This window comes from Oncorhynchus gorbuscha, linkage group LG17, assembly GCF_021184085.1.
Source record: "Oncorhynchus gorbuscha isolate QuinsamMale2020 ecotype Even-year linkage group LG17, OgorEven_v1.0, whole genome shotgun sequence".
In the NCBI taxonomy this organism is placed as follows: Eukaryota; Metazoa; Chordata; class Actinopteri; order Salmoniformes; family Salmonidae; genus Oncorhynchus; species Oncorhynchus gorbuscha.
The window spans coordinates 48,460,785-48,478,694 of NC_060189.1; the positions used below are offsets into that span (position 1 = coordinate 48,460,785).

General features: G+C 44.6%; 1 protein-coding gene across 1 annotated transcript in view; it reads right to left on the reverse strand.

The window, feature by feature from the left end:
• Positions 1–935: 935 nt before the first annotated feature.
• The window catches only part of LOC124001514 (protein PAT1 homolog 1-like), a 28,496-nt gene continuing 11,521 nt past the window's right edge, over positions 936–17,910 (reverse strand). The window contains exons 3-18 of the mRNA XM_046308346.1: positions 15,534–16,033; positions 15,096–15,176; positions 13,185–13,397; positions 12,684–12,791; positions 12,327–12,413; positions 9,112–9,314; positions 8,761–8,905; positions 7,671–7,788; positions 7,355–7,452; positions 5,003–5,062; positions 4,410–4,555; positions 2,825–2,984; positions 2,533–2,658; positions 2,241–2,332; positions 1,741–1,890; positions 936–1,242 (exon numbers count right to left, since the gene is read on the reverse strand). Coding sequence (XP_046164302.1) covers positions 1,221–1,242; positions 1,741–1,890; positions 2,241–2,332; positions 2,533–2,658; positions 2,825–2,984; positions 4,410–4,555; positions 5,003–5,062; positions 7,355–7,452; positions 7,671–7,788; positions 8,761–8,905; positions 9,112–9,314; positions 12,327–12,413; positions 12,684–12,791; positions 13,185–13,397; positions 15,096–15,176; positions 15,534–16,033 — 2,309 coding nt within the window. The 3' untranslated portion in view covers positions 936–1,220. The remainder of the gene's footprint in view (positions 1,243–1,740; positions 1,891–2,240; positions 2,333–2,532; positions 2,659–2,824; positions 2,985–4,409; positions 4,556–5,002; positions 5,063–7,354; positions 7,453–7,670; positions 7,789–8,760; positions 8,906–9,111; positions 9,315–12,326; positions 12,414–12,683; positions 12,792–13,184; positions 13,398–15,095; positions 15,177–15,533; positions 16,034–17,910) is intronic.

Consider the following 17,910-nt stretch of genomic DNA (forward strand, 5'->3'; position numbering starts at 1 on the left):
CACAGTGGTGGTTAATATATGGGGCTTTGGTGACAAAACAGATGGCACTGTGATAAAATGCATCCAATTTGTTGAGTAGAGTGGAGGATATTTTATAGATGACATCGTCAAAGTCAAGAATCGGTAGGATGGTCAGTTTTGCCAGAGTATGTTTGGCTGCATGAGTGAAGGATGCTTTGCTGCGAAATAGGAAGCCAATCCTAGATTTAATTTTGGATTGTGGAGATGCTTAATGTGAGTCTGGAAGGAGAGTTTACAGTCTAACCAGACACCTAGGTATTTGTAGTTGTCCTCATATTCTAAACCAGAACCGTCCAGAGTAGTGATGCTGGATGGGCGGGCAGTGATCGGTAGAAGAGCATGCACTTAGTTTTACTTACACCTATCCTAACGTACCTATCCTGTTCAGCTGCCGGATGGTAGGTCAGCGATCAGGCATTTTACTGGTTGAAGTGTAATGCATATTAAGCAGGACTTTCATACAAGCCTTAAAATCCCATTTACAATCCAAAAGTCATGTGAAATGCAGTCATAAGTAACATGTAAATGTAGGCTTCTCTTTGTTGCTGCAGCTCTATGAGAACTCCCATGTTATGCCACCAACTTGCAACTCCTCACTCTAGTGCGGCAATGTTTGCAAATACAGAAAGAGGTCTTATCTTATTTTCCAGCTTCTCTGATGGAACAGTAATTCTATTGATGGGAATCCTGCAACACAATCTTGACGTGTGACAGGCAAGGTTATTGAATGATAAATGAATGATTCTAACACTATAATATATGAAATTCATCATACCCTTCTATTTAAAGCTATTTACAGTAGAGTGAGTGCACACATTTTCATGTGGCCTTTGCGGGAATCGAACCCACGACCCTTGTTGGTTGCCAGTCTTTAACAAATGAGATGAAGAATGAAACAAACCAGCACAAACCGGTTGTATACAATAGAAATACTTTTAATTTGATGTTTTATCACAGGCATCAACGTTAACAAGAATAAAAAATAAAAAAAAGCAGGTTTGTATTCTCTCTCAATTTCATCGCTCACTCACTCACGCGCATCCCCATACATACCGAATGGACACAAAGGAAAAGAAATGACAAGAGATTCTGCTGGATTAAAATCAGTTATCAACCCTAGTAGACATCCTACTCCTCTGCGTACAATAGTGCACGCACACACGCTTCAACTGAGGTTCTCTTGATGTCTGTAGTCACCTCTACCTGGACAATGCGGAGATCCTGAGAAAGAGAAAAGGAAGGAGGGTTTATTGTGAGAAAGTAGTGAACAGATGGGAGTCCAAAGTAAATGTCCAGTGGTCAAAGAAGAACGCATGTGTACTAAATTTAATTCCTCCCATTCTATATTTGAGAATTTTAGAAGACGTTCTTATCCCAAGCGATTTAACTTGCTCGAGGGCACGTCAACAGATTGTCCCCTAGTCGGCTCAGGGATTCAAACCAGGTACCTTTAGGTTACTGGCCCAACGCTCTTAACCACAGGCTAACTGCAGCCCTAGGTCACCCTGAAGTGTGTGACAGATTGGAAATTCCACCTCTGACTGGGATGCGAACTCACAACCCTCAGCACCTTAACACAATGTACTCAAAAAGCGCCAAGGCATCATGCATGTGAACTTGTTTACCATCCGTGCTTTTCAAATCATTGAAGGGGAGCTAGGAACAGCAGACTTCAGGGAGAATTTAAATTGGGCCAAGGACACGAGAGACTGTACTCACTGTAACTTCTCCTGCAGCAGCTCCAGCCTCTGTCGGTCGACGTAGCGCGAGAAAAGAGAGAGCAGGTTGGGAGGAGTGAAGAGAGGAGGGGACAGGGACGAGGAGGGCACGTTGAGCAGCTCCCTGGTCACAGAGAACACCAACTCTGTCCTGCAAGAGCGAAGGAGAGAGGCGAAAGGAGAGAGCGAGAGCGAAGGAAAGCAAGAGGCGAAAGGACACAGACAGGGTGGAGAGTTAGACTGCAACCACAATAAACAGTGTTTTCAACATCAAACAAAATATGTATAGTTTTGTCGTTGCGGTGTGTGTTTCCAGAACCTGCCACTAGGTGGAGACATCGACCACGCATCACTAGCCATTACTGGTACCTTATTTCATTAGCTTCTGATGGAAACAATACTAGCTAATATTGATGAATGTAAACATCTAACAGCCATTCTAAATGTTGCCAATCACAAAACACACCTTTTTCTGACTAGTAAGAGGCGGGCTGTGCTCACCATCGATTGTCATCCATGAGTTGACAGGTGGGGTTGGAGCTCTGCATTCGCTCTCCTTCACTCAGGATCAGGTAAAGCAGTGTCACACCAAACTGGGAGGATGGGAGAGAAAAAGAAAGAGATGGTAGAAAAGGAGAGACGGGGACAGGAAAAGTGAGCCCACTGACTTCATAACATCAATGCCATCATGGCCTTATCTATCGCCATTGAACCTGAACCAATATCACTGCTGGACAGAGGAAGGTAAGGTGCACTATTTTGCATCATTCAAACATCAGGCCAGTGCAGGTACCTTATTTTGTAACACTCTGGACAGTTGACCCTCGCTGCCTTGCAGCTCCTGCAGCAAATCTGTGAGGGAGGCGCTAGATAGGGATGAGATCACTACGGCAATTGGCTCCACCAACCAGCACAGCACCTGGGGGAGAGCAATTATAGACCACTTATGAGCATTAAATTGTATGCATGTGTGTGCGTGCGTCTCTGTGTGTGTGTGGGCTTGAGAACATCGTTTTAGAGAACATCGTTTTTTTGCAATAAAGACCTGACGCTAACCAACTTTGTGTGTATGCGTGCCTCTCTACCTGGTCCTGTTTGTCTTTCTTGGCCAGGGCTGGCAGGTTCCGGGCAATCCCCATGACAACGGTGGCGGCCTGCAGCGGAGGCAGGAAAGGGATGAGCCTGGAGATGAGGCGCTTTCCCTTACGCACCGACATGATCAACAGACACTGCTCGTCACTCACTCTGCAGGATGTGGGGACAGATGGAGGAGAAGAGGCGAGTGAGTCTGCAGTGAATAATAGTGACGGGGGGAAGCAAAGCTTTTCAGGGACAATTAGGGTTTCCGCCAAATAGCTCCGGGGGGGGGGGGGTAGTTGACTACTTGAAAGTTAAACATTGAACATTAGTGACAGCCGGTTGGCTGAGGGGAGCGGTGAAGCAGGAGGGTATGGGGAGGTCATGTTCACCCCTTCCTCTCCTCCCTCCCCCTAATTCTAAATCGTTCCCTAGCCCCTTCACCCTAGGCACTCATGTTGATCTGAAAGGGTGGGATCGGTATAAGCAATAGTCATTTCCACCATATTTCTTCCACCTATCACAACACTTCAGATCTACACAAGTGTCTCGGGAGGGGAGCTCGGAGCCCATTTGGAATTCAGGGACCCACGTTCCCCTCCTCTCCCTCCCTCCCTCCCTCACCCAGGCGCCGACGTTAACGACGGCCCGCTGCCAGTAAAAAATAAATAAATGTGTGTCGGCCCAGTGGGTCTCATCAACTCCTCGGCGTATTTCTGCGTTCCAGTTCAACATTTACATGCTCTTTCGCAGTCTACTGTCGAAAACCACACGCAAAATGATTGAACATTCATTCAAGGACCACCACACACCTGCAAGTCACAACTGCTTGAGCAGAATATGAGTTGATGCCGTCACACAGCACACGCAGGCTGTCCAGAGCAAAAAGAAGCGCTTGTCAATCCACTCGCTGCGCTTGATTTATTTTAAGTAAAGTGATTTACAAAAAGTAAACCTTCAATAGTGAACCTACTTGCTGGCTACTGTTGATAGACTTGAAAAAAGAAAGCTACAAAAACACACCTAGCATTCATCTTGACCGACCTACTGGAGCCAGATATCTATTTTCTGGGACTCATTCTTATAAAGGGGAAGCGGCCTGAAAATGTACAAAAAAAAATATTCTCTCAAAATGACATACTTTAGAAACAACAATTATTGCAACTAATACAATGTAATGACTCACATTGCCTAAATTATATTACACAGCTTTTTCAAACCATAATAACAATATGTAGCTGAATATAGAGAGAAAGCATGCCAACCTATAGGCCTTGCAGGATCTTAATGCATTTGAACTATCCCAAGTCTGGGGCCAACAGATTTTTGGCCGACTGGGCCAGTGACCAAAAAAAGGTTACCGTTGGACCTTGCTCACCTTGTCGTCCCGGTCCTTCCCCTTGAGGGAGCTGTAGAGTGTGGGTCTTGTCCTCTCCCTATCCCCCTCTCCCTCACTTACCCCATCCTCTCCATCCCTCCATCTCACCTGTCATCCCACTCCTTCTCCTTGAGGGAGCTGTAGAGTGTGGGTCTTGTCCTCTCCCTCCTCCCCCTTACTTACCCCATCCTCTCCTCTCCATCCCTCCATCTCACCTGTCGTCCCACTCCTTCTCCTTGAGGGAGCTGTAGAGCTGCAGCGTGTGGGTTTTGTGCTGCTCCAGCAGGGCCTCCCTCTGCTCCTCCGGCGTCTGCATGAAGCGCTTCTCAAAGTCCTGCACCTCCAGCAGCAGACTGTACATCTGATGGAGAAAGAGAGAGGGGGAGGGAATTAGTGTTCGGGTCCCCAGTGTGCCAAGCTCTCACGGGTGTTTTATCGGGATGCGTGGCAATAGTGCAGAGTTTCATAGATAATGAGTAGATAGTAGTAAATGGTTACAAATGTGAAAAAAATAGAATAAATGAATAAAGATATTGAACAATATATATGCTCCCAATAATTGAATAGGCAACACCAACGTTTAGGCACATAGTTACTGCTAGCTAGCTACGCAAGAAGGCACCAACACAAGATGGTTACAAAGAGATAATGGACTGTATACAGATATAATACATGTTAAGAGTGAGAGCACTGCAGAGTTCAAAACAGGAAGGAAGGAAGTTTTTTTTTTTTATCAAGGAAATACAAATGAATGCAACCACAGAGCTGCAGAGACAACAAAGTAATCCTCCCCCTTCGTTCTCTTTACCTTCTCCACAGTGTAGAGGATCTGCCGTCTCTTATTCCACACCTGTTTCTCTCTCTTCTCCTGCGTGGGATAGAGGGAGCGGTTAGAGGAGTAGAATACTGTACTACCGCAGTGTTTCCCAAACGGGGGGTAGGCGGGCAGTCCCCGGGGGTTTGTGGGACATGTTTCCAAAATGTGCAAAAAAATAAATATTGGCGAAAATATATATATATATATATTTCAATCTTAATAGACAGGAAAACATTTACTGAGGTCACTAGGGTGAAATCTCCAGTTTATTTTATATTTATAGGACTACTTTTTTTTCAAACTTTAGTTTCGGTGTGCATTGCTCGGTCTCCCTGACGCCTGTTTATCCTCTGCTCACGCCCAAGTGCACGTGACCCTCTGCTCCCCACTAGTGGCTCACCATTTCAGCTAGCAGCTAGCTTTGAGTAGAAACTAGCTATGGATTCATGGCTGAGTCGCACCGTTTCAAGCAGCAGTAGCAGCACTAGCGCCAGCTCAAGTGAACCCGTGGAAAAAAGAAAGAAAGATCAAAGTAACAAAGTCAATTTCATGAACAGCAGGTCCTCTTCGGGTTTCACCTCCTGGATAGTCGAGAGAAACTAAAGAAAGTGACAAGCGTCAACCAAAGCATTGAAGGCTTCATATGCTATGTTGCTACTTGTGGCCAAGTCAAAAAAAGCCATTCACTATAGCTGAGGAGTTCATTTTGCCTGCTGCTGCTGAAACTATGACTGATAAGACAGCAGCTGATGCACTGAAGACTGTACCATTGTCAAATAACACGGTGTGCTGTGCAATCGATGACATGGGCGTTGATATTATTGATCCAAGTGGTGGGAAAGTTCCATTTCAGTTCATTTGAGCTGCAGTTGGACGAATGGACGGATGTCCGTTTTTAAACACAGTTGATTGCATTTTATGCGATACTGAGACACATTCGGTCCAGTGAGAAGCTTAACGGGGAGAACGACAGGTGAAGATATGTTTCACGTTATTGACAGCTTTTTCCTCAGAACACAATCTGGATGGGGAATCCTGTGTTCGCGTGTGCACGGATGGTGCGGCATCGATGACTGGGAGAATGAAAGGATCAATTGCCCACATAAAGTAAACCCGGACGTTGAATGGAATCACTATCATTCAGATGGAGGCATTGGTCAGCAAGAAAATGAGTCCCGAGTTCCATTATGTTTGTTTTTTTAAAGGCAGTGAAAGTGATTCACTCTATCCAGTCCAGGCCTCCGAATCACCAACTTGTTTTGAAAGGCTCTGTGATGAGTTGGACTGAGTTCCAGCAGCTACTGCTTCACACCGACATCCATTGGTTACCCAGAGGGAAAACGCCTCCGCTTTTTTGAGCTGCGGGCCGAAGTGATTTTCTGTCTGAGCACTCGCACTCCCACTATACTACCATACCCAGTACCACTGTACTACAATACCTACTAAAATAAAACCGTTATTATGGGTAAGTTTGATGGGGTAAACTTTGGGTCATGATAGGGGCTGCACCAAATGTTATTTTTAAGGGGCTATTAGATCCCTCCCCCCACTACATTTATAGGGTCCTAGACTACAGATTAACAAACACACACACTATAAGGTTTAATATTGTTCCACAGTTCTTTTTTAGTCTCTATAAGAAACGCTCTGAAAGATGTGTGTTATTGCAGTCAAAATAGGGTGTCTGTGAGAATACCGCCTCAAGGTCAAAAGAGATTCATAGACACAGAACTCTGCAGGGGAGTGAAAGAGATAAGACTAGTCTGACATACCACTATAAAGCAACTTGGGGAGTGGAAAATTACTGCTGAGCCCTTAGAAAACACTGGAACTAGTGTCTCTCCTGCAAGTTTGTAAAACTGAATATGCATGGGCTTGGTCTCATGAGTAGAAGGTATTGACCTAGGTAGTTACATCACTAGGGTTTCACTGCAAGCATATTAAAAGCAACTTGGACTTTTCCTATTTTGCAGAACTCAGGAGACAGACACATCAGCTGGGTGTTTGATCTTTGACTTCTGTCGAGAGCTATATTTTGATAAAAATTGTCATGATTTATAAGTGCACATTTAGATTATTTCTTAAGTAAATAACGGAGCCCAGAAAAAAGGAACAAACAAGTTCCTGAAAATTATTAATGTTGTCCTGTCTCCATATCAATGCAGGAAGGATAGACCAAACAACTGACAGTAACATCTGGAGGAGCGAGACAAAAGCAATATAATAATAACAGAGCATGATAAGGAACGGGGAACATGCGTCAGAGAAAAACAGTAGGAGATAGAATGGCAGGACTCATGAGACACAGGAGTCTGGAGAGATTGTGGTGTGTGTAGTACGTACCTCGTCATCAGTGCGACTAGACACCACCGTGTCGATCATCTTCCTGGGGTTGTTGACGCTGGACACAGTTAGCTTACCCAGCGAGCCTGCAAACTGCACTGTGGGGGGGTAGATCTTGGTAAATATAGTATTGGTTCTCATTTTAATACTTGTTTGAGCTTGCCTGGTGCGTAGGAACCAGCGCAATAGTCCCCAAAGTGCAAACCCTGCCCATTTGGTACACCAGGTAGTGTGCCAAACATTATTTGAACTCAGGTCTGGATTTCATAATTGATCATGTATCATCCTAGTTTTATAATAATCATTCATGCGTTACCTGGTCTGTAGGTGTGTTCCAGCTTGGCCACCTGGGGGGTGATGAGTTTGGTGGTGTGCTCCTTCCTCATGCCGTCTCTGTCTCGCTCCTGCCTCTTCTCCAACTTCTCAAAGTAATTCTGCCAGGCAACACAACATTGGCATCCATTTATTTACATATTTCTGCATCTAATCCACCATAAACAGGGACAACTACTGAAAATAAAAGTTTCCTAATCATATAAAAATGTATCAGGATAATTAAATTAAAAGGTGGAGCTCTGACAACAAAGGTCAAAGGACAGCAAGACCTATCGGTCCCTAGAAGCAGGTGAACAGGGATTAGATTGAGGTAGACCGCCATGTGGAACTAATAAAGGATCTGAAGGACAGGACTGGAACAGCGGTTTCCCTGGTAGACATTATGATCTTGTTTATGACATGCTCCCTCCTTATCCCATTCTGAATTGGTCTGTCTAGCCTGGTAACGATCAGATAGAAACAACGTAAGGACTCGTGTAAACTCAATAAATTAAATTTCTATTTCATCTCATTCTAGGTTGGTCAGTAGGACAGAAGGTGATGGATAGTTCAGATATAAACATTGTGAAAAGCCGACATGCAGCTTTGCAAGAGGTTGCGTCAGATTTATAACTGACATTTCTATCTGCTTGTTCAGAACGTCACGCCCTCCAGCACATAACCCTGCACTGACCTGGGTCATGTTTATTAGGGAACACCGTAGCAAAACATTGTGCAGCGGAAAATGACGAGCGTTAATTGGACCAAGTCCAGGTAGCCATTCCCCATTTCAATCCATTTTCTTGCGCAGTTAAATAGCGCTTGGCACACCGCCTGGTGTACCAAATGGGCAGTGTTTGCAGTTTGGAGACTATTGCATTGGTTCCTTTGCACCTAGTGAATACAATCCGGGGTAATGTTCATTAGGGTACGCAGAAGAAAAAAACGTTTAAAGATTTTGCACCAGAAAACAAAAAAAACAGGCGTTTCTTTTAGGACCAACTACTCACCCCCTATTTCAGTCAATTTTGTTCCGTTTGGTACCTAATGAACAGGGCCATGGCTTTTTCCATCGACTTGGCTGTACTGACCTGGTAGTAGTAGTCATCCAGGTAGGGATCAGTGCTCTGCAGCTGCATCATCTGGATCTTGGCCACCCACTCCTTCTCCCTCTGGCTCATCAAGTTACTGTAGGGGTCCCTGCTCCGCCAGTCCCCAACACGCCCGCCACGCTCACTGGGGAGAAAGACGATAGGGGAGGCAAAGTGAGAAAGAGTCTCCAAAGCTGCTTCAGATGCAGGTTAGCTGAACGTAAAGCATTCACAATTCAAGGAAATTCGTGAGACAGTTTATGGCAACAGCACTGTGGATAGATATGGAGGAGACATGCGGATGCTGGGACAACTCAAATGATTTATACACACACATTTCAATCTACATACCCTCCTCTACTCTGCATCCTCTGGGTGAGCATGCGGCGGTGCTGGGGGTGCAGGTGCGTGGTGTTGTGCCGGATGATGGGACAAGGGACGTGGTTGTGGTTGGGAGGGGGCCTGTGGGGAGGGGGCTGGCCGAAGAAGGGCCTGAAGCCTCCGCCACCAGGCAGCAACGGGGGACCCTGACAGCCCCTGGGGAAGCCAGCAACCTGAGAGGGGGAGAAGGAAAGAAAAAATATATATATATTTTAGAGGAAAGGAAGGGAGGCTAGCATTGAATGTGTGTCGTGGAAATTTAAGGACTCGAACTCAATGTAAATGAATCCATTTTTATTATCGTCACGTCCAGGGAAGTTCAATCCAAGCTTGATGAAAATTCTGAAAAGGAGGGGTTCCCTTTCAGTCCTTATATACTTCTCCACAAACAAGTTATATAAGCATGATTTACATTACTCATTATTAACGTTGGTTCCTGCATGTGACTGACGAGGCTCCTCTCAAAGTTAGGACCTTGAAACTGAGAAGGATCCCAGAGCAACGTTCTGGGAGTACTGCCAATTGGTCTGAGGTGGTGGTCACAGTCACCTGCACGAACCAAGAGAGTGAGAGGTGTGTACTATTCAAGGATGTCTTCAGACAAAATGTTCCCTCGTGTGTTTATGCGAACACCCATTCCACATAATAGTTTGTATAGACGTTCATAGGTATGTTGCACATGTGAATCATTTTTGTTCATAGGGAGTGAGCATGCGGTGTATTCCCTACGCACCAATCAGAAGCAAAAGGTCTGAAACAGGGAGGGATTTAGTCCTATCTTAGATTTTTATTTATTTTTAAACAATACATTTATTGATTTTTTTAACAAGAGTTAAATAAGCAGAAATATTACATGGAAAAAATAACAGCAAAAACCACATCAAAAGTTAACAGTAATTCAAAATAAATACATTCTGAAACATTAAGACAAAACAGAAGTGTTACAGAAGCATAAAACCACCAAAATTACATTGTACAGCAGTCTGATCTAATGGGATAGAACATATTTGGGACACATTTCAGATGAAACACAGCGCAACAAGCCAACCGGATCGCTCTCACCACCACCCCACATGCACACAAAGCATAGAACACTACCCAGAGTTCCCTTCATTACCCAATACGTTGCAACACTTTTTGGTACGGTATGCACTTACGAATGAATACACCCCAGGTGGCCAAATTTGCGAGTGAAGACGGCTCAAGGCGAGTGCATTCAGGTGTGCGGATGAGAACACAGGTGAGCGTTGTGTCCAGTGACGATTTGTAGCGTGTAATCTTGGTGAGACAAAACTCTAAAAAATGTTTTTAGATGCATACCAGCATATCCACTACACAACACATTCAATGGACTATAATGTTGACAGACGGTGTCCAAAACTGATAGAACCTACGTCAGGTGTTCGACAGCTTTATAACTGTTACACCTGGCTATCAGTGGAGCCTTGTCTTGCAGCGAAACAGTTGGTTCAGTCTCATTTACTTTCTTTAAAATAAAACATAGCTGATATGGCTGAATTGCTTAAAACATATGTGGTTTCTAATGACAATTGAGATGAACAAACTGTGGCATAAGGTGACGACGAGCGAAGAGGCAATCCGTAATTTCGATTAATACAAATGAGCGAGCTAGGACGGACATAGTCGATTATAACCACTTGTTCAGAAACGTATAGCAACAGAATTCAGAACATGGGCATTTCTTACAATATTCTCCCTGTACACCAAGTCAGAACCACAGGATAAAGGAGGCATAGAAGCAGACAATGAAAGTATTTACAATATTCAATGACATTTATCTGAAACAGGCTCAGGGCTACATGTGCCCCAGCAAGTCAGAACAGTAGGCTAAATCATGAGGGGGAAAAGGGACCAAATTATTAGGGTGAGGCACATGGGCTACTAACATACACTTAGTATTACTTTCTTAACTACAGTACACATATCTCCCTGGCATATTATATAATTTATGCAGCAGCATACAATACATTTTTGGACTTACCTTGTTGTTGGTCTGTGCTCACTTGAACTGGAAGGTGGCGCGGCGGTCCTTGGTGGGCAAATTTTGTCACCAAAGTCTGGCATTCTCTGGATTCATGGTGCTTTCGAGACAACTGAGAACTCGGAAAAAAAACAAAGTTGAATCGTGACGTTAGTGATCTTCAGGTCGGAGCTCTAGAAAGAGGCCGAGTTCCCGACTTGGAATTCTGAGTTGGATGACCGCTCAAAATGTATTTTCCCAGTCGGAGGTCGTTTTCTCCCCAGAGTTCCCAGTTGTCGTTAACTCACTGAAGTCAGATTGTTCCCAGTTCCGAGTTTCCAGTTGTTTTGAAAGCGGCAGAAGTCATGTTGAATTGACAGCATGGCCAATGTTGAATGTTTATCCTTTGAAGGTTGGAAAAGAGACCCTTAAACCCAGACTTTGACCACACATCCACTCCACTGAATAGCAGGCTAATGATTGCTTTGCAATGCTTGCAGTTAGCCACTGATTCCTCACAAGCCACTCATTGTTGAATTTGGATTTCCAACTTGTTGTGTAATGTTTATGTCCAATGGCCGTTGAGCACCGATACGTTTTATCTACAATTTCTCTTCATATGACAAGGATTGAAAAGGATTTGATAGTAGATTGTCGACTTGATTCATGATGACTGCTAGCTTGCTAGCTAAGATTTTGAAAGTATGTTGTTGACATGATCAGTCCAATCAAAGCTACTGTATGTAGATATAACGTAATTTTATCTGTGGCCAATGACCTTGAACCTTCTTGGATGGGCACTTCTAATGTAACTCTATGGCAGCACCCAAGCGCCTTGAATTTTCGAGCTCTCCCCATAGATTTTGTAGTAGTGTCCCCATGAGTAACAGAACACTGAGCCAATCACAGAGCAACTAGAGAACATTACCAACCCCTATGCTCCGTATTTTCCGATGGCTGCCCCACCACAGCAAGCACCAAGTTATGCTGAAACACCTGCATTTTGGTGTTGCCTTACTCAAGAAAGCTAAAAAAGAGACCATGTTTGTACGCAGCTTTATTAATTAACTCAATTACTTTTTATAAAAAAAAATGTTTTTACATTGTTTGTAAACTGATATGTGACACATATTAATCCCAAAATAACATGCTAAACTCTGCCCCACCTGACCTGAATGACAGGTTGCCACTGGTTGAGTCTCACCTGAGAGTTGAGCATCTGGGCGCGTTGGATCTGGGACAGAACGGGGCCCACGCCGGCCGGGAACGGAGGACGACACAGAGGAGAGTTCTATCAGAGAGAGAGAACCCAACTCAGAACCAACACTGACCTGGAAACTGCATCTGCAGTGAGCTAACCAAGCTAGCTGCTATGGAATAATTAATATTTTGTGTTTATATATCCACCCTCACGGAAGTAACTGACCATGAGAACTCAACACTCATTCAACAATTGGTCAAAAACACCACAACAGACCAACAAAATAAAAACACTTTACATTCCACAACTTCACATGTCCCACCTAATAAAGTAAGGGAAGGCCGGAGAGGTAGGACTCACAGCGATGTTTAAGAGGGTGTTGGGAGAGATGCGCTCAGGGAAGGAAGGGGGGTAGCGGTGTTGGTGGTGGACCGGGGCTCGCACATGAATGGCGGTGGGGTGGTGGATCTGCAACACACACAGGAGAGAGAGCGAGAGGGTTTCAATAAAACTCATTACCCTATAACTGTACACAGAGAGAGGGTTAACAACCAGCTTTGCAACAGATAGGAAGAGAGTAGAGGCAGAAACAGGAGGATAACACCAAGCAGTTACTAATAGTCAAATAGAGTGGTTTCAAACTCCAGGCCCGTGGGCTAACGTAGTGACTCTGGGGCCAGATGTGGCCCATGAACTGGAAGTTTGAACAGTAGTTACTATGAACCGTAGTTACTTCTGCAGAATAATGCCATGTTATACAAAACTACACTGACAAGGGCATACACAGTTCACAAGAAATAGCCAAAATTACACAAATAACTATTTAAAATATAAGTGGGAGGGCAGAATTCTCCCACTGACCTGCTGATGATGATGATGATTCATAGCATGACTCATCGGCTGCTTGGGCGGAGTCCCGATAGGCACAGCCCTCACTGGTGGGCTACCAATCACGGGAGAGGACGAGCGAGGCGGGGGGGCCCTTTCCGACAAGTCCCGCCCATCCTCGCTCATCATTGGCGGAGGCCGGTTGGGCAGCCCCACTTCTTTGATGATAGACATAAGTGGACTGTCCTGGAAAGAAGAAACAGAGTTTAACTTTTGGATCAATAAAGTCTACAATCAATAATTAATACAAGTCATTCAGAGGGCAAATGCGCCAGCTACAGTGGGGCAAAAAAGTATTTAGTCAGCCACCAATTGTGCATGTTCTCCCACTTAAAAAGATGAGAGGCCTGTAATTTTCATCGTAGGTACACTTCAACTATGACAGACAAAATTAGGGGAATTTAATTGCAAATTATGGTGGAAAATAAGTATTTGGTCACCTACAAACAAGCAAGATTTCTGGCTCTCACAGACCTGTAACTTCTTTAAGAGGTTCCTCTGTCCTCCTCTCGTTACCTGTATTAATGGCACCTGTTTGAACTTGTTATCAGTATAAAATACACTTGTCCACAACCTCAAATAGTCACACTCCAAACTCCACTATGGCTTAGACCAAAGAGCTGTCAAAGGACACCAGAAACAAAACTGTAGACCTGCACCAGGCTGGGAAGACTCTGCAATAGGTAAGCAGCTTGGTTTGAAGAAATCAACTGTGGGAGCAATTATTAGGAAATGGAAGACATACAAGACCACTGATAATCTCCCTCGATCACAAGATCTCACCCGTGGGGTCAAAATGATCACAAGAATGGTGAGCAAAAATCCCAGAACCACACGGGGGGACCAAGTGAACGACCTGCAGAGAGCTGGGACCAAAGTAACAAAGTCTACCATCAGTAACACACTACGCCGCCAGGGACTCAAATCCTGCAGTGCCAGAAGTGTACCCCCGCTTAAGCCAGTACATGTCCAGGCCCGTCTGAAGTTTGCTGGAGAGCATTTGGATGATTCAGAAGAAGATTGGGAGAATGTCATATGGTCAGATGAAACCAAAATAGAACTTTTTGGTAAACTCAACTCGCCGTGTTTGGAGGACAAACAATGCTGAGTTGCATCCAAAGAACACCATACCTATTGTGAAGCATGGGGGTGGAAACATCATGCTTTGGGGCTTTGGGGACCAGGACGACTGATCTGTGTAAAGGAGAGAATGAGTGGGGCCATGTATCGTGAGATTTTGAGTGAAAACCTCCTTCCATCAGCAAGGGCATTTAAGATGAAACGTGGCTGGGTCTTTCAGCATGACAATGATTCCAAACACACCGCCCGGGCAACAAAGGAGTGGCTTCGTAAGAAGCATTTCAAGGTCCTGGAGTTGCCTAGCCAGTCTCCAGATCTCAACCCCATAGAAAATCTTTGGAGGGAGTTGAAAGTCTGTGTTGCCCAGCAACAGCCCCAAAACATCACTGCTCTAGAGGAGATCTGCATGGAGGAATGGGCCAAAATACCAGCAACAGTGTGTGAAAACCTTGAAGACTTACAGAAAACGACTGACCTCTGTCATTGCCAACAAAGGGTATATAACAAAGTATTGAGAAAATTTTGTTATTGACCAAATACTTATTTTCCACCATAATTTGCAAGTGAAGTGTACCTACGATGAAAATTACAGGCCTCTCATCTTTTTAAGTGGGAGAACTTGCACAATTGGTGGCTGACTAAATACTTTTTTGCCCCACTGTATGTTGATTTTCATGTAATGTACTGGGCCACATTCAGCAAGGCACAACGTTACAACTTAACCGAAAAGCAGTGTTCTTATTTGACAAATTCAGGAAGTACATCCCCCGTTACAGCCCGTTTCAAAGCAGGCAGGTGTCTTACCTCCATTTGAGTGATTAGTCCAGGGGTGATGCTCACAGGCCCAAATCTCAAGTTGTTCTCCCAGATATTGTGAGAGTTCATCTGAAAGAAAGAGGCAGAGGAAGAGAAAGGGTGTCAGAAGGCACCGCTCCCCTAGTGATGCATAATAATCGTCCCTCATTGAACGAGCTGAGCTACAGAATACTAGATCAGTGGTTCTCAAACCTCTCCTTGGCGACCCACAGACATTTTAAAATTATGTGGTAGCTCTGAACCAGCTCACATTATTCACCTAGTCAAGAGTTTGCTATTTAGTTGACAAGTTGAGTCAGGTGTGCCTAACTCTGGCATAGATCAAATACATGGAACGGCTAGGGGTACCCAGGAGGGGTTTGAACCACTGCACAAGATGCAATGATCTGCAACATTACTACAGTATAACATACTAGACTGTCTCACCTGTTGCATGGGGGCCGCCCCTCGTCGTAGAAGGTGCTGATGCTGCTGGTAGCTAAGCAGGGAGAGGTGCGGTGGGCCGGGGGGTAGCCCAGACGGGGTCAGCTGGTGGTGGGGAGGGAGCTGGGAGGGGTGGTGATGCTGCTGGGGAATGGAAGGGGGAGGAGGGAGACCAGTGGACCGGTCATCAGGCCCGGCTGGACCCCCCACACTGGCGATGGCCGGGTCCGCCCCGAGAATCAACATGGCTAGGGACTCTGCTAGGTCGCCTCCCACCCTCTCCTCCAGGCCCGGAGAGGGCATCGAAGAGAGGGAGTGATGTGGTGGTGGGAGGGAAGACGGATGGGGGACGCGACTGGCGGGAGGAGGAAGGTGAACAGTGGAGGCGTTTCCTCCTCCCATACCCCCCATCCCTAGTGTCCCTAGCCCTAAACCTCCGAGTCCATCGTTCTTTTGTTCTTCGAGCTCGGCTAGCCGCTTGTGCTCCTCCTGCCAGTCATCATCTGTAGGAGGTAATACATCATTCCATTATCACAGGTGTCATCCATCCAAGTAATTAAGACTGACTGACAAATGGGGATATTAACTGTGAATGTTAACATTAGCGATGAGGTAAAAGCCGATATTTATAATTAACCTACGGTCCCAGTGTGTTTCTGCTTTAGGCAATTCCTTTGTCATTGGATAATTTGGCACGACAGTGATTTTACCATGACCACAGCATTGAAGCTAGCTAAAGCAGAAACAGACTTGAATACCCTGCGTGTATTGTATGCAGAAAAGGCTTGGATATAGCGTGTGCAGTGCAGATTTGCATAGTGTAAATGATGCTTTTGTGGAATGTACTACGTGCTGTAGCCTATTGCCTGTTCCTGAGAAGTTTATGAAGAAAATGTGAAACAATGCATCCGTTTGATGCTTTCCATTCAAGTCATGTATAGCTGTACTTTATATGGCCTAAAATAAGTTCATATGGGCAAATTATGTATGTATGCATGTATAGTAAAACATAGCATATTTTGATCAGTCATGAAAATACAACCGTTCATGCAGGAAAACAATTCTGGTCAAAGGCTGACATTTGGACGTTTCAATTTTTCAAAAGACACAATTATAGAAATGGAGACATCGTGATTTTAGAGATAATGTAACAGCTGATGTTTAAGGGGACTTACAACAGTCAATTTGTTACTGGGCTCTCACCATCAGGTTTTTCACATTATTCAAATTTAATAAAGTCACATTCACAATTCGACTGCCCACCATGTATTAATTGACATTAAAAATGAGATACACATTGGGTCTAATAATAAATCTAGGACAAAAACTTCCATGACCTGATATATATTTTTTAAAGCCCACTAGTCGACTCATTTGTCGTCATTCTAAACGTCATGAATAATGGAAAGGAAAATACTGTTGGGTGTTGCACAATAGCCCACACAATTGTGCAGTGGACTAGGTGTCCAATCCGACGCACAGAATCGTATGAAAACACCCAGCAGCCGTTTAGTGCCAATCGCGCACACATGGGCGCGGACGAAAGAGTCGCCGACAAAGGAGCTCGCTTCTGCTGGCGAGAATACAAAAACGTTGCAGAGGTGCTTCAGTAGATGGTAACGCCTTCTGTGCCTTTGTCATTCAGAACAAGAAGAGTTTGTGGTTGGCTCAGTCTTTCATGCTCTTAGTATGCCACCAAACGACATGCTATAGCTAAGCTAACCACGCGTCTCAAAACAGTAGAGCTGACCCCATTTAGTCTACTTTTTGGTCGATAGGCTGTTGGTCAACCAAGATTTTTTGTAGTCGAGCATTCTTAAATATACAGTACCAGTCAAAAGTTTGGACACCTACTCATTCAAGGGGTTTCCCACCTTTACTATTTCCTACATTGTAGAATAGTAAAGCCATCAAAACTACGAAATAACACATATGTAATCATGTTGTAACCAACAAACAAAAAAAACAGTTAAACAAAACATGTTTATATTGGAGATTCTTCAAAGTAGCCACTCTTTGCCTCGATGAAAGCTTTGCATACTCCTGGCATTCTCTCAACAAGCTTCACCTGGAATGCTTTTCCAACAGTCTTGAAGGAGTTCTCACATATGCTGAGCACTTGTTGGCTGCTTTCCCTTCACTCTGCGGTCCAACTCATCCCAAACCATCTCAATTGGGTTGAGGTCAGGTGATTATGGAGGCCAGGTCATCTCATGCAGCACTCCATCACTCTCCTCCTTGGCCAAATAGCCCTTACACAGCCTGGAAGTGTGTTGGGTCATTGTCCTGTTGAAAAACAAATGATGTTCGTGTTTCTTGGCCCAAGGTGTCTTTAGTAGTGGTTTCTTTTCAGCAATTCGGCCATGAAGGTCTGTTTCAC